General features: G+C 43.4%; 1 protein-coding gene across 6 annotated transcripts in view; it reads left to right on the forward strand.

Moving 5' to 3' along the window:
- LOC148031072 (FKBP-like peptidyl-prolyl cis-trans isomerase family protein) overlaps positions 1 to 14,429 on the forward strand; it is an 81,838-nt gene that overhangs the window by 16,016 nt on the left and 51,393 nt on the right. For all 6 annotated transcript variants that reach the window (XR_015691842.1, XR_015691841.1, XM_087684597.1 and 3 more), the window contains exon 3: positions 1,542 to 1,625. Coding sequence is in view for 4 of the 6 variants with exons in the window: in XM_087684597.1 (XP_087540723.1) it covers positions 1,542 to 1,625 (84 nt within the window). In the remaining 2 variants the exon portion in view is untranslated. The remainder of the gene's footprint in view (positions 1 to 1,541; positions 1,626 to 14,429) is intronic.

The following is a 14,429-nucleotide window of genomic DNA, read 5'->3' on the forward strand; positions in this document are numbered from 1 at the left end:
AACTTATGAGGAGCTTATGATGCCTCTTCAAGCTATAAGATGCAACAGCTCATACTCCTAATGCAGCTGGCACAAGTTTTGTTGTAGCTACTAATGAGGATCTACTTGAGAGCTCCAACTCTAGCAATAAGAGTGATGAGGAGGAGGATGAGGAGATTGAGGTCAGCGAGGACATTCAGCATGAGTCATAACTCATGATACATTCTCTAGAGACTAGGACTTAGGATTGACTTTTAGTAGTTTCCATAATCCATTTATGTTTTGAATATTTTACAAGGTTCATGAGCTTTGGACTTGTTTGACTCTTTGTTACCTCTATGATTTTACTCATGTTTGCTACTTTAAAATGCCATTTAATTTTTCCTTTCAAATATTATGCTGACAAACATTGATAAGGATGTTAATAGTCTCAAACTGAAATGTGATTTACTAATGATCAATAATGCCTATTTTCTTGAAGGTTTGACATTGTTTTCATGCTTATAGTGTACAATTTGATCATTGGTCATACAGATAATGGATAGGTAGGATTATTTCTTTGAGTATTTCATGTATGTGTATTTTATAACCCATAATTTTTACTATGTAGGTAAGAAACGTTTTTTAGACGTTTCCTAAAAATTAATACTGTAGGAAACTTGTTTGGAACCCAACCCGTTTCCTACCTTGTTGTGTCTGAAACTCTTGGCTACTATGGCTACAATGCAGTACCAACCAAAACAACATCAAATTACACAGCCAAAAGTGGCTTCATAGGTGACATAAAATAATTTTCATTAGAAATTTAGTGGATGTACTAATGCTCAAGGGCTGCACGTGCATCATCAAGATATTGGCCCTTCCATTAACTAAGAGGATAATTCATGTGCCTACAAACTCTCCAATTCTAAGCTAAACAGGGCTAAGTGACCTAATCCAGCAGGATTGGGAACCTTAGCACAATGGTTCTGGCAGGCTTTCACTAGTACCAGCACATTGCTCAACTGGATGGTTGAATAAACCTTAAATTCACTCAGCATGACACGGAATAGATTTATGCTTAAGTGGTCATCAAAAATCATGCCAGATTTTCTCTGGTCATGCAAATTGAATCCACTCTTTACTGTTGTATCTTCTCTGTATGAATTAAGTGAGATTTCCTAGGAACTATCTCAAATCCGTGTGCAATTCTGTGGTTTGATATTTAACCTTCATCATTGGTATAATATTTGATGGCACTGCAAATACTCCAGAAAAGTACTGAAGTATGCAATTTCTTAGGTTGTAGGAAAAGTATGCCAATAGCAAATACTTTTCATGAGTTGTTTCTGTTCAACCTGCAATTTCCTTTTCTTATGAAGATATTAGCTCCACCATGGCCATTTTCTCAAATGGAGACCTTAAAGCTGATGCTTACTTGTTGCAACTACTTTGCTAATCTATTTACTCTTACAATTGTGTGATCTAATTCCAATTACTCTTCTGAATTGAGATGTTAGGATAGGACATCACAAAGCTGGGATTTTTATAATGTTCTTTAACAAACATCAATGTGTTGTCAGCTTCCGATGGTGACTACTGAGTCAGGTCTTCAATATAAAGACATCAAGGTGGGGATTGGCCCAAGTCCACCTATTGGTTATCAGGTATGTGCCAGTTTGAATACATTGGGCCAAAGATAATCTGGTGTCTTTTGAGGATTGGTTTATGCAGATTTGAACAGTTGTGCATGCAGGTCTCATTTTGAGTTTTTTAATGTAGAAAAAGAAGCTTTTTAAATTATTACCTTTTGGCTTGGGATTGCTTGCATGGTTCCTTTGTTCCATGGTGCATAAACTTTACATTTCTTCGATTATGGCTTACAAACTTCTTTTCAAGGTACCATAGGTGCAAGAAACCTTCTCAGATTCCAAACTAACCAAATGCTGAGATGAATATATTTATGTAATAAATGCAGGAAGGTGTACAGAAGCTTGAAGTGGATAGTAACTGAAAAGAAACAAATAGGAAACTCTAAGCATACATAAGACAGAAAACTTTAAATAGGCAAATATGCATGTAAACAGAAGCATTCTTCAAAATGTCAAAGAATATGCAGACATACATACTGAAAAGGAAACTTTGCGCGTGCGTGTGTGCCTGCACACACATGAAAGGAGACTTTGAGCTTTAAGGGGCCAAGAGGCTATATTTGTGAGAGGGAATATTTGAAAGGCATCAAAAGGTCAACATAAAATGTGCCAAAGGATTTGAATTGGGAAAATGCCACCTGATAAATGGCTCTTCGAGAAGTTGAGAGATAATAAATAAAAACTAGTTGGTTTATGATATATTGTACAATTCCATGTTTGACCCTTTTGGTAGGGACATTAGTGAACATTCATGTATAGTGGAACCTGATTTTGGGTCTTCTATTGGGGCATACTTGATTCTTGATTCTTGATTCTTGGTCCATATTTAGTCTTAGTTGTAAAGAAATGCTCGATTATAAGATACAAACATGATTGTACGACAACCATAGAGATTGATAAAGAAACACAGTTAGGGTTTGGGTAACACAGAGACAATGAACACAGAAGATGAAAAAAATTTGAATGATAAATAAATACAATGCTCAATGCAATAAACACACTATGCATAGGTGAGATAACCCCTGAATTCCCGTGTCTTTAGGACGAGGGTAGAGAGTATGAGTAGAAAAGTGTGTCGTACTTTGATGGATCCCCAAACGTAGTAGGCAGTCTCGGAAGATGTTTGTTGTGAATATAGTGAATCCAGAGTCAACCACTCTTTGACAAAAAAGAAATAAATGTGCATAGATGCATATTTACAAGAATAGAATGCCAATGCATGGGGTTATGCAAGAGGCAATGTAAATCATCATGCCCATGCGAAATGCTATGTAACGGTGTCACTTGGATAGTGCTCTCACAGGGAATTCGTTTACTTACCCAAGCATCCTTTTACAATCCTAGTCATCTAGAGGATGTGAATAATGATACAATGTACAAATAATAAATGTATGTTTGAAGCAATAATTAACCAAAATCTTGTCTCCCTCAAGAGAAAAAGCCCACTCCTTCTCAAAGTGGAAGGGAAAGCTAGAGGGAGTCACCCTCTCCTCGTCAATAGGGAAGGATGCACCCACTTTGATAGTGGGTAACAAGTATTCAAGAATCCGAAGATTGACGGGTCTTGGTCAAAATATCTGTTAAGTTGTCTAATGAAGACACAAACTCTAGGCAGATGGTGCCTAGCTCAACCTGTTCTCTAGCAAAGTGGTAGTAAACACCAACATGTTGCATCTGTGGACATGATAGGGTTACTAGCAAGTGTAATAACACTTTGGTTGTCATAGTAGAGGATAGTTAGTAAAGCATATGAAAAGTGAAGTGCTGCTAGTAAGCTCCTTAGGTAAATAGCCTCTATGGTGCCATCAAAGAGAGCTTGATACACAATCTTGGCTTTGGAAGTAGGCATTGTCTCTTTCTTACGACTTAACCGGGAAATGAGAGCTGTGTTCCAAGAGAAGATACAACCATTGTGAGAACGTTGGGTGTTGAGATCTCAAGCCTAGTTTGAATTAATGTAACCCAAGAAAAGTAAGCCATAATTATATGTCAAACCATAAGAATAATTACACTAAACATATCTCAACACATGCATGCAAGCAATCCAATGTGATATCTTAGGCGCATTGAAGTATTGATTGAGTAAAAAAACAGAGTATGCAAGGTTTGGTCTAGTATGAATCAACCAGAGTAATTTCCTACAACTCACCTATAAATATGCTCATCGAAGGGATTGACCTTGGGAATCCTTTGAAAGCTTGGTAATGGGATCAAGAGATGTAGCCACCACAGGCCATGTTTGATTTGTGTAATACAACTCGTTACTTAACTAATTGAAGGGTATACTTCTACTGAGGGATAAAAATACTATCCCTAGATTGAACTATCTCCATTGCCAAAAACTAGGACAATTGACCAAGGTGAGTCATCTCAAATGTGAAATAAAGTTTGGCCTTTATATCCGCTATGGTAGCAAAATGTGAGTCTTTGAAAAATAGATTGTCAACGCATAAATAGATGTAGTTTACCCCTTTTGAAGTAGATTTGACATTTAAGTTTGGGTCATACTGGTAAACTGATAATCATGAGATCTAAGGAACTCATCCATCATATGGAACTAGGAAGTGATGCTTGTTTCAGTCTATAAAGAGCTTTCCACAAATGAAAGACCTTGTCTTTATGGTCTACAGAGGGAAATTCAGGAGGTTGCTTTACATAGACTTCCTCTCTAAGTACTTGTTCAGGAAGACACTTTTGACATCCATTTGATAGAGCAGCCAACCGTGGTAAGCAACTAGGGCAATCAACAGATGTAGTGGATGCAAAGGTCTCCTTATAATTGATGCCATGTTTTTGTCAAAAACCTTGCACTAGTAACTACAAGGCAAGCTTTGTATCTATCCAAAGTTCCATCAACTTTCAACTTAGTCCTAAAGATCCGCTTGGTCTCGACGACTTTGTTGTGGCTTGAACAATCAAGCAAGGTCCAAGTCTCATTTTGGTTAATACTCTCAAGCTCCTTTTTCATTGCCTCTCGCCATTGCAAGCGTCCTGCTAACTCTTAGACTTAGAATGTGCTATATAATCGGTCATAAAGATAGATGGAAGTAAGACATTAGGTGCAAGTTGATAGATCTTCTAGGACCCTCCGGAGTGGAATTGAGTGGAAGGATCCTTCAATCCCCCCATTGTCAGGTAGTATTAGCAAAGTAATGGATCTCACGGAGGAGGCTTGGGTGTTGTAGACTTTGCAGTTGGATTAGGAGTGGGTAGTAGACCAGACTGAAACGACACTAGCTTTGATATGGTAGGGGGAGGAATCGGCTCAGGGGCCAGTGTAGGGAGCTACACAATATCCCTCTCATAGAAAATGGCCTCTCTTTGGAATATCACCTTGTTTGTTTGAGGATTGAATAAATGATAGGCTTTTACCTCATTGGATGTAACCAGCCTTCCTTCCTGCATGGGTAGTAAATCCCTGATTACAACTTAATTACAACAGCAAACAATTAGTGCAAATCTGAAATACAAATTTACCTACTGATCTTGGACAATGCACACCCGATTGGCCCCAAAATTGGCACTCCTTTCGGTATTTCTTTAGCTTTATTGAAGAAAAAGTTGACTTACAATGGGATTCTCCCAATCCCTTTCGGTATTTCAACTCCCCTTGCTGGCCAAAGTGACCAGCAAGTCTTCAATCCATTTTGCCCCCTTGATTCGGACACTCAATTGGCCTTTATCCACTTCATAGACGATGGAAATGCCTCAAATTCAATGGCTGGCTAGTCTTCCACCTGAATTCAGCTGAAATTCACCGTCAGCCTTGTTGAATCCAAGTCTTGGAGCTTCCAATTTCTGGCACGCTTCCCAAGGTTGCTGCTAAACCCTAATTTCTGTTGTAAATTAGGGTTTATTGCAAAAGCAATTTCTCAGTCTCCAAGGGTCCAAATGCAGAGATCTTCGAAGCAAGGCTGTGAAATGACTGGGAGATGAGAGGGAAAGCTATAGAGAGATAAAATTCAGAGTTTTGTCGCGAAGAATGACTAAAAATCAGTCAAGTACAGTTGCTGCCCTGCCACAACAACATGTAGATGCAAAGAACTGAAGAAAATCAGTCATTTATTGTTGCTGCCCTGCCTCAACAGCCTGTAGGTGCTATCTCCTGCTGTTGATTGGTCTTCTTTTGCCCTTGGCTGCCTCAAAAGGTCCTCCAATGGCTGCAAATCAGACCAGCAGCCTCCTCTCCCTCTCCCTTGCAGGTTGAATTTATAGAAATGTTTCTCTCTAGGCTATAAAGACGTTTTTAAGTCTTGCATGGGCATTTTTGACAAGTGGCAGCCTTCCCAAATGGTTTTTCCAGCATTTTTCATAATTAAATATTAATTATATTGAAAATTAATCTATTAATTATTTCGGTGCTTTGAAAAATAATTTGACTGGCCAATAATTAAATTGGCTGGGCTAACTTCCATTCCCGGTGTCTCTGCGCCATCTTTGACTATCAGATTGGCGTTAGGTACCATTAGACGCCACTTCTCTAGTGTCACCAAGTGATACTTATGGTCAAATGGATGACCTAGGCCAACAACTGGCACCAGATACCACCAAGTACCTGTGTGGCATAACTTATAGCAACTTTTGCCTTTGACATCCTGTGATTTCTTCGGATCCTGGGCTCGTAAATTTACTTTAACCCCAGTTGCACCTCACATGTGCAACATTTACTTAATCATGTGATTAAAAATTAATCCACATGCTAAGCGAGGTTTCAAAAATACATGTCCTCATGACAGCCCTCCCCCTTGAAATCCTTGCAATCGTCCTCGATTGCACTGCCAAATGCATTAAAAGCAAAGTACTACACTGGAATTTCCATAGAGCATCATAGTCAACACAACATTGCGTACTGTTGTTCAACCATTCCTATGCCCAACATATGCTGAAAATTACCAGCAACATAACATAACATAAGACTCACAAAGAATCTCAAAAACGTTGCCAGATTTGTCAGAGTGCAGCGGTGCGGAAGCGTAGGACTGAGAGAGAGAGAACGCAGAGAGAGAAGGGAGAGAAAGAGACAGTGTACACTGAAGATCTGCTGTATAAAGAATGCTGAATACAAAGATATACACGGGCGCAGTGCGCTGGACTGCGTGTCTCCACCTCGACGATGTGACCTGCTGTCCACCTCGAAGTCTGCTGCAGTCTGCACTGTCTGCTGTCTGAAATCTGCGAACAGAGACAGAGATCTGCACGGCACCGGTCTGTAATCTGCGACAGAGAATGATCGGGAGACTGCTGAAAAACGTCAGCAATAAATAGGCGAAAAACTGCCTGGAATGGGGCTCAAAACTGGGGCGCAGCCTGGTAAAAGTGGCTGCAGGCAGTCGGACTACCACGTGGCAGTCCGACTGCACAGTCTGACTGTGCAGCAGTGCTGCTGGTCCGACTGCTGCAGCTGGACAGGCTATGATCTCTGACACCCCCTCTCAGAGCCTGGACAGGGCAGAAGCCTGAGGGATCTGGAATGTTGCCGAAGTAGAGCCTGAGGAAGCACCTTCGTAAACAAATCCGCAAGATTATCCTCCGTCTTGCAATACTCCACAGTGATGGTCTCATCCAAAAGCTTTTCTCGGATGAAGTGGTACTGGATCTGAATGTGCTTCGTCCGGGCATGAAAAACAGGGTTCCTTGCCAAGGCAATGCAACTCTCATTGTCACATCGCAGCAATGTAGGACGAGTCTGGGGGCACCCAAGCTCCTCCAACAGTCTCCGAAGCCACACAACCTCGCATGTGGTGGAAGACGCGGCCCGATACTCCGCCTCAGTAGACGAAAGGGCTACCGTGGGCTGCTTCTTGCTACTCCAAGAAATAACACCTGCACCCAAAGTAAAACAGTAACCTGTTGTAGACCGCCTGTGGTCCACGTCACCGGCCCAATCCGAGTCGCTCCAACCTGCAAGTACAAGATCTGACCCATCTGTCCCTGCGGGGTAATGAATCCCCAAATCAGACGTCCCCCTCAGATACCGAAGTATCCTCTGAGCAGCCTGCCAATGCACCGTCTTAGGTTCACTCATGAACCCTGCCAAGAGCCCAACAGCAAAACATAGATCAACCCTGGTGTTGAGAAGCCAAATCAAAGACCCTATCAACTGTCGATAGCGGGAAGCATCCGCCAAAGGAGAAGCTGAGTGGGAAGTGGCCTTCCAGTTCGGATCCATAGGAGTAGAGAGGGCCCGACAATCTTCCATCTCAAAAGACACCAAGAGCTCCTGTACATATCTCTGTTGGGAGAGAAAGATCCCCCTCTGAGACTGAAAAATCTCATGTCCTAAAAAGAAATGGAGTAGCCCCAAATCCGTCATCTCGAACGTCCAATGTAAAGCTGACTTTGTCTCCTGGACCTGCTGTGCATCATCACCTGTGACAATCAAATCATCAACATATAATACAAACAGCACACAACCATCCTCGGAAGTGTGAACATACAGCTGCGGATCGGCCTTGGACCGCCGATATTCCAACTGAGTCTGGAGGAACGAATCAATCTTCTCGTTCCAAGCTCGCGGGGCCTGCTTGAGACCATACAGGGCCTTCTTCAACCTGTAGACTTTCCCGTCCGAAGAACCAAAGCCAGGAGGCTGCTCAACGTAGATCTCCTCCTTCAAATCACCATTCAGGAAGGCCGACTTCACATCCAGCTGATAAACAGGCCATCTCCTATGGCCAACCAAAGCAAGAACAGCTCTAATGGTTGCCATACGAGCTGTAGGGGCAAAGGTGTCATGACAGTCAATCCCTGGGCGCTGGGCAAAACCCTTAGCAACAAGGCGAGCCTTGTGCTTATCCAAAGTACCATCACTGAGATATTTGGTCTTGAAGACCCACTTGACTCCAATCACCTTCTTCTTCGGGGGGCGTGGCACAAGTGACCAAGTGACATTCCTCTCAATAGCCTCCAACTCAGCTTCCATAGCTTTCTTCCATGGGGCGGACTGTAAAGCCTCCTTCACGGAGGTGGGCTCTCGATCCTGCATAACTCGGGACATCAAACAATAATTGGAGCACACAAGCTCCGAAGAATGCGCCTGGTGCCTCCGTGACCGCCGCGGACCATCCTGCGGTCCCCACTCCTCAGGAACCCCCTCGATCCCTGAATCACGGAGTGTGTCACGGGCCCAGCGAGGAGGAGGCCGAACCTCCCCTCGTCGTTCTCCATCAGTAGAAGACTCTGGAATGTCCACCGGTGGTAACTCCTCAGAAGGATCCGGTGGAACAGTAGACTCTGTGTCAGAAACAGAATCATAATCAAACGGCACAGGCTCTAGTGGAACTGTAGAAGGAGCCAAACTCTCCCCTGGATCTCCAAGAACAGGATGCTCCTCACCCGTTGAAAAAGCCGGAACCTCCACAAACCGCACATCACGGCTAGTATATACATCCCGCTTGACGGGATCATAGAGTCGGTAGCCTTGGGACTGGGAGCTGTAGCCAACAAATACCTGTTTGGGGGAAGCCGCTTCGAATTTGTCACGGTGAGCTTTGGGAATGTGAACATAGGCATCACACCCAAAGACCCGAAAGTAAGAAACATCTGGCTTCGACCCAAAATACGCCTCAAATGGAGTCATCCCTTCCACGGCCGAAGTAGGAGATCGATTAAGAATGTGGACTGCAGTAGCCACAGCCTCGGCCCACAGAACCTGGGGGGTCTTTCGGTGCTCCATCATGGTGCGCGCCATCTCGATCACACTGCGGTTCTTCGTTCGAGAATACCATTTTCTTGTGGAGTATTCGTATTGGCAAACTCCTGGTGAATTCCTCTATCTGCACAAAACCGAGCAAATTCATTAGAGACAAATTCACCTCCCTTGTCGGATTGCAAGGTCTTCAACTTCCGACGTGATCGTTCTCCTCAAAGAGAAGCCAATCCTTGAAGTGCGAGAAAGCTTCTGATTTTAGTGCCAAAAAGTAGGCCCATGTCATCCTGCTATAGTCATCCACGATCAGCATGAAGTACGAGCTCCCACGCAGGGACTCATTCCTCATAGGGCCACATAGATCCGTAGATACTAACTCCATCGGTGAAGTAGACCGCCGCGAAGCGGTGTGGGGAATGGCATCCCTATGCTGCTTCCCCCTTATGCAGGAGACACATGGCTGCTGGCTCACCACTATATCCGGCAACCCTCGAACAAGCTGTCCCCGTGACGCCTTCCGAAGATAGTCATAGTTCAGGTGACCAAACCTAGCATGCCATAATTCAGACTGTGACTGTGAGGTAAGAAGAAGAGTAGAGAGGGCAGTGGAAGACTTCAGTTTGTAAATGCCGTTCTCCTCATATCCAGATGATAGAACCTTCCTCGATTCACGATCAAGGACTCGCACTGTAGAACTGTCAAACTCCACCAGAAGACCAAGAGAGCAAATCTTATGGACTGAAAGGAGATGGTACCCCAATCCTGGTACATGCAAAACCTCTGAAGTATGGGTGCCACCTCGTCCATCCGGAATAAGCTGCATCTGTAGCTGCCTTAGCTTGTTAATGTGTTCCCTTAGCGAAGAAGACTTATTGACGGACAAGGTCCGCATCTGTACCTCCAAAGAAACCCTCTTCATCAGGGTCATCCGATTGTACATTTGATCAAGCTCCAGCCATATCTCACGAGCCACCGTCAAGTGCTCGATGTGAGCAATCACGGCTGTAGTGCATGATAGAAAGAGAAAGGATCGAATCCTGGCATTCAGTTTGTCCCAATGAGACTGGGCCCTGGCCAACTCCGCACGAGCATCGGAAGAGAGTTTGGACTCATCTCTTACCGAAGGCCGGTCAATATCTTCCTGTACCAACTCCGCCAAATCATAGGACTCCAGAATGGCCAACATCATAACGCGCCAATTGCGGTAGTTGTCGCCGTCGAGCTTCTGATCTGTAGGAAGAGCCGGTAGGACAGGCACCTTCCGGTCCATAATCGCCTGGAACTCCAAGTCCATCTCTGTAGACATCTTCACCTGCAATGCCTTCTCAAACGCAAAAGCAGCCCCCTCTGACTGGGTAAACTCAGCTTGCTAAGGCTCTTCTGCGTCCCGAAGCTTCTTCACCCGCTGGAGGCGATGAAAAAGCAAAACCTGCACTTTTAGGTTGAGAACTCAAACTTTCTCCGCGTCAAACAGCAGTAAACAGCAGCAAATCCACCACCTGTACTCCTTTCCTGTGCGCCCACACTCGTTTCAGCCTTGTTCCAAGACGCAGCCCTCCTGTCTGCCCTTAAACGCAAAAAACGCAAATTTGTGTCGCGATGGAAACTCCTCTTCAGGTTGATTCTGCGCTCAGTCAGCCCTCAAACACTGCTCTAATACCATGTCAGAGTGCAGCGGTGCGGAAGCGTAGGACTGAGAGAGAGAGAACGCAGAGAGAGAAGGGAGAGAAAGAGACAGTGTACACTGAAGATCTGCTGTATAAAGAATGCTGAATACAAAGATATACACGGGCGCAGTGCGCTGGACTGCGTGTCTCCACCTCGACGATGCGACCTGCTGTCCACCTGGAAGTCTGCTGCAGTCTGCACTGTCTGCTGTCTGAAATCTGCGAACAGAGACAGAGATCTGCACGGCACCGGTCTGTAATCTGCGACAGAGAATGATCGGGAGACTGCTGAAAAACGTCAGCAATAAATAGGCGAAAAACTGCCTGGAATGGGGCTCAAAACTGGGGCGCAGCTTGGTAAAAGTGGCTGCAGGCAGTCGGACTGCCACGTGGCAGTCCGACTGCACAGTCTGACTGTGCAGCAGTGCTGCTGGTCCGACTACTGCAGCTGGACAGGCTATGATCTCTGACAAGATTATCATGTGACATGTCTATTACTCATGAGCTCAACTCATCTGGCAAAACCAAACCATAGTATAGCGAAAACCAAGCATAAACCATAGCTAAAACATCAATGGCATCATAACATATGCTGTTGTCCATGGAACTAGATGTAAACCATTGAAAATTGAGCATAATCTGATCATAAACTAATCACCTGCTGATCTGAGAACTGAACAAAAACTGTTGCAAATGTGACCCTAAATTGATCACAAACTCATTGCAAAAACTGACCAGCAATCAGTGCAAAAACTGATGCACAACTGATCCAAAAAGTGACCATAAACAGTTCTAAAGCTGATAAAAAACTGAGCTGAAATTGATTAGAATTTTTGTCTCAAAATTGAGGCAAAATTCATGCTAAATTGATCATAAGCTGATGCAAAAGTATAGTTTCAGTGCTCGGGTGAAACTCATACTCATTTGCATACATCTCACAGTGACTAGTACATTAAGTAGTGATCTCATGGCAAACATATTGCCAGCGCAATACCTTGGAAGCATGTTGAATACATCCCGGATCCACTACATACGAGAGCTGTCCATAACTGGAGGAGGGGAAGTGCTACCTCCCCCTTGAGCATCAAGCAATACTTTGGACCCTTGCTCTGCTGAACTTGATGGAGCCCGAACTAAAGTCGGCTTTGACTGAAAGGCATCTAGGTAAAGCTGCAACAACTGAGGATGGTTTGCCAAGTCATCCTCTTCCATCCATTTGGCATCCATTCGTGAATAATTCTGAAATTTCACTAAGTATCTCCTGGAAACTTTACCTTTGACCTTTCTTTTCTTATGTGCCAAAAACTGCTCAGGTACCAAAATCTCATCTAGCTCCTCAACCTCAGGCTTAATTTCAGTAGACATATCCTCTGGCACATCACCATGAAAAGGCCTCAACAAACTGACATGAAAGGCATTGTGTATCCGTCAATGTGGAGGTAATTTCAGCCGATATGCCACATCGTTGATCTTCTCTAGCACATGGAATGGCCCATAGTATCTTATACTCGACTTCGGATACAATCTTTCTCTTCCTTTCATCTTTTTACGCCTTGTCTTTTCAAAACACAGCAATACATAATCACCCTTTGCAAACTGCAAAGCACGTTTGTGGCGATCGGCTGTCCTCTTTTGCTTTTCTTGCGATCTCTGAAGTGCATATTTTATCTTTGCATAGGCTACATCCAAGTTTTCCACATAACGATCAGCGTCAAAGATCTTATTCTTAGTTTGCAGAATAGGCGGTACCTTCTTGCCACCCTTAACCACCTCAAACGGAGCTTTGCCCATAGAACTATGCACTGTGTTGTGTAAGCAAACTCAACCAAGGGCAAATACTGCTCCCACTGTGTCTTGTGGTCTGAAACATAGCACCTTAAAAGATCTAACACTGTGGAATTTGCTTCCTCAAACTGACCATCTGTCTGTGGATGGAAGGATGATGAGAATTTCAGCATGGTACCCATATTCTCAAACAAGCCCTTCCAAAATAAACTGGTCATTCGGGGGTCTTGATCACTAATGATCGACTCTGGCATACCATGATACTTAAAGATGTGCTGCAAAAACAATCATGCCATATAATCAGCCTTTTTTTTCTTCCTCACCTGAATGAAATGGGCTTGTTTGCTAAATTTGCAAATGATAGTCCATATCCCATCATTCCCTGTAGGTGTCTTAGGAAGCTAAAAAATAAAGTCCATTGCAATGCTCTGTCAAGGCCGATGTGAAATAGGCAAGGGCTGCAATAAACCTGACAACTTTTGCCTATCGTGCTTTACCTTTTGGCATATGATGCATGTCTTAACAAATTGTTCTACATCATGCCTCAAAGCTGGCCAATTAAAAAAATGCTCCACTGCCTTGACCATGGCATCAATACCTCTGGTCCTGCATACGGAGGAACATGACTTTCAGTGATAACTCTAGGCCTTAACTGCTTTGTGACACACAGTCATCCATGCATAACAGAAATCCATCTCTTAGCACACAGTGTTCATGCCTTTGGCCATTGCAAAGCTGATCATAAACATTAGCAAAGTCCGAATCAGCAACATATTGCTCTTTCATGGCATCCAGCTTAGTGTGATAAACCATGCTGACGACTGAAATTTGTGGCTTATGTGACAGTGCATCAACCACAACATTCTTTTTACCATCAATATGTACAATCTGAAAATGAAATGTAGAGAGAAAATTTGTCTATCTCATATGCTTCTCTGACAACTTTGTCTGTGTCAGAAAGTACCTCAAAGTTTGATGGTCTGTCTGCATTGTAAAATCAGCCCCCAACAAATAATGTTTCCACGTAGACATTGCATGAATTACAGCCAAGAGCTCTTTCTCATAGACCTACAAATTCTTTTCTGCACCGTGGAGAATTCGGCTCTCATAAGCCACAACTCAGCCGTCCTGCATAAGAACAGCCCCAATGCTGTTACCCCATGCATCACATTGAACTATGAATGACTTTCTTAGATCGGGCAATACAAGCACAGGATCTGAAGTCATCTTTTCCTTTAACTTTTCAAATGTTGAAATTTCCACTGCTGTCCATCTGAATGGCACATCCTTCCTCTACAAGGCATGCAATGGAGATGCAATTTCAGCAAACCCACATACATACTTCCTGTAGTAAGAACATAAACCCAAGAAGCTGCGGATCTCATGCACATTCCTCAAAGGTGGCCATGATCGTATTGCTTCAACCTTTGCAGGGTCCATGTGAATACCATCAGTCGATACAATATGCCCCAAAAAGTGGATTTCATGCAAGAAGAATTCACTTTTCTTGTCATTGATAACCAGTCTATGGTCACCTAGTTCATTGAACACAATATCAAAGTGTTTTCTATGCTCCCCCTTGTTCTTTGAATAGACAATCATGTCATCAAAGAAAGTGTCCACAAATCCTCTATGTGGCCTGAAGATATGATCCATTATTCGACTAAAAGTGGCAGGAGCATTTCGTAAGTCCAAAAGGCATAACAAGAAACTCATACA

This window comes from Lygodium microphyllum, chromosome 9 (genome assembly GCF_053477565.2).
Source record: "Lygodium microphyllum isolate KBCC chromosome 9, Lygodium_microphyllum_v1.1.10, whole genome shotgun sequence".
Classification (NCBI taxonomy): domain Eukaryota; kingdom Viridiplantae; phylum Streptophyta; class Polypodiopsida; order Schizaeales; family Lygodiaceae; genus Lygodium; species Lygodium microphyllum.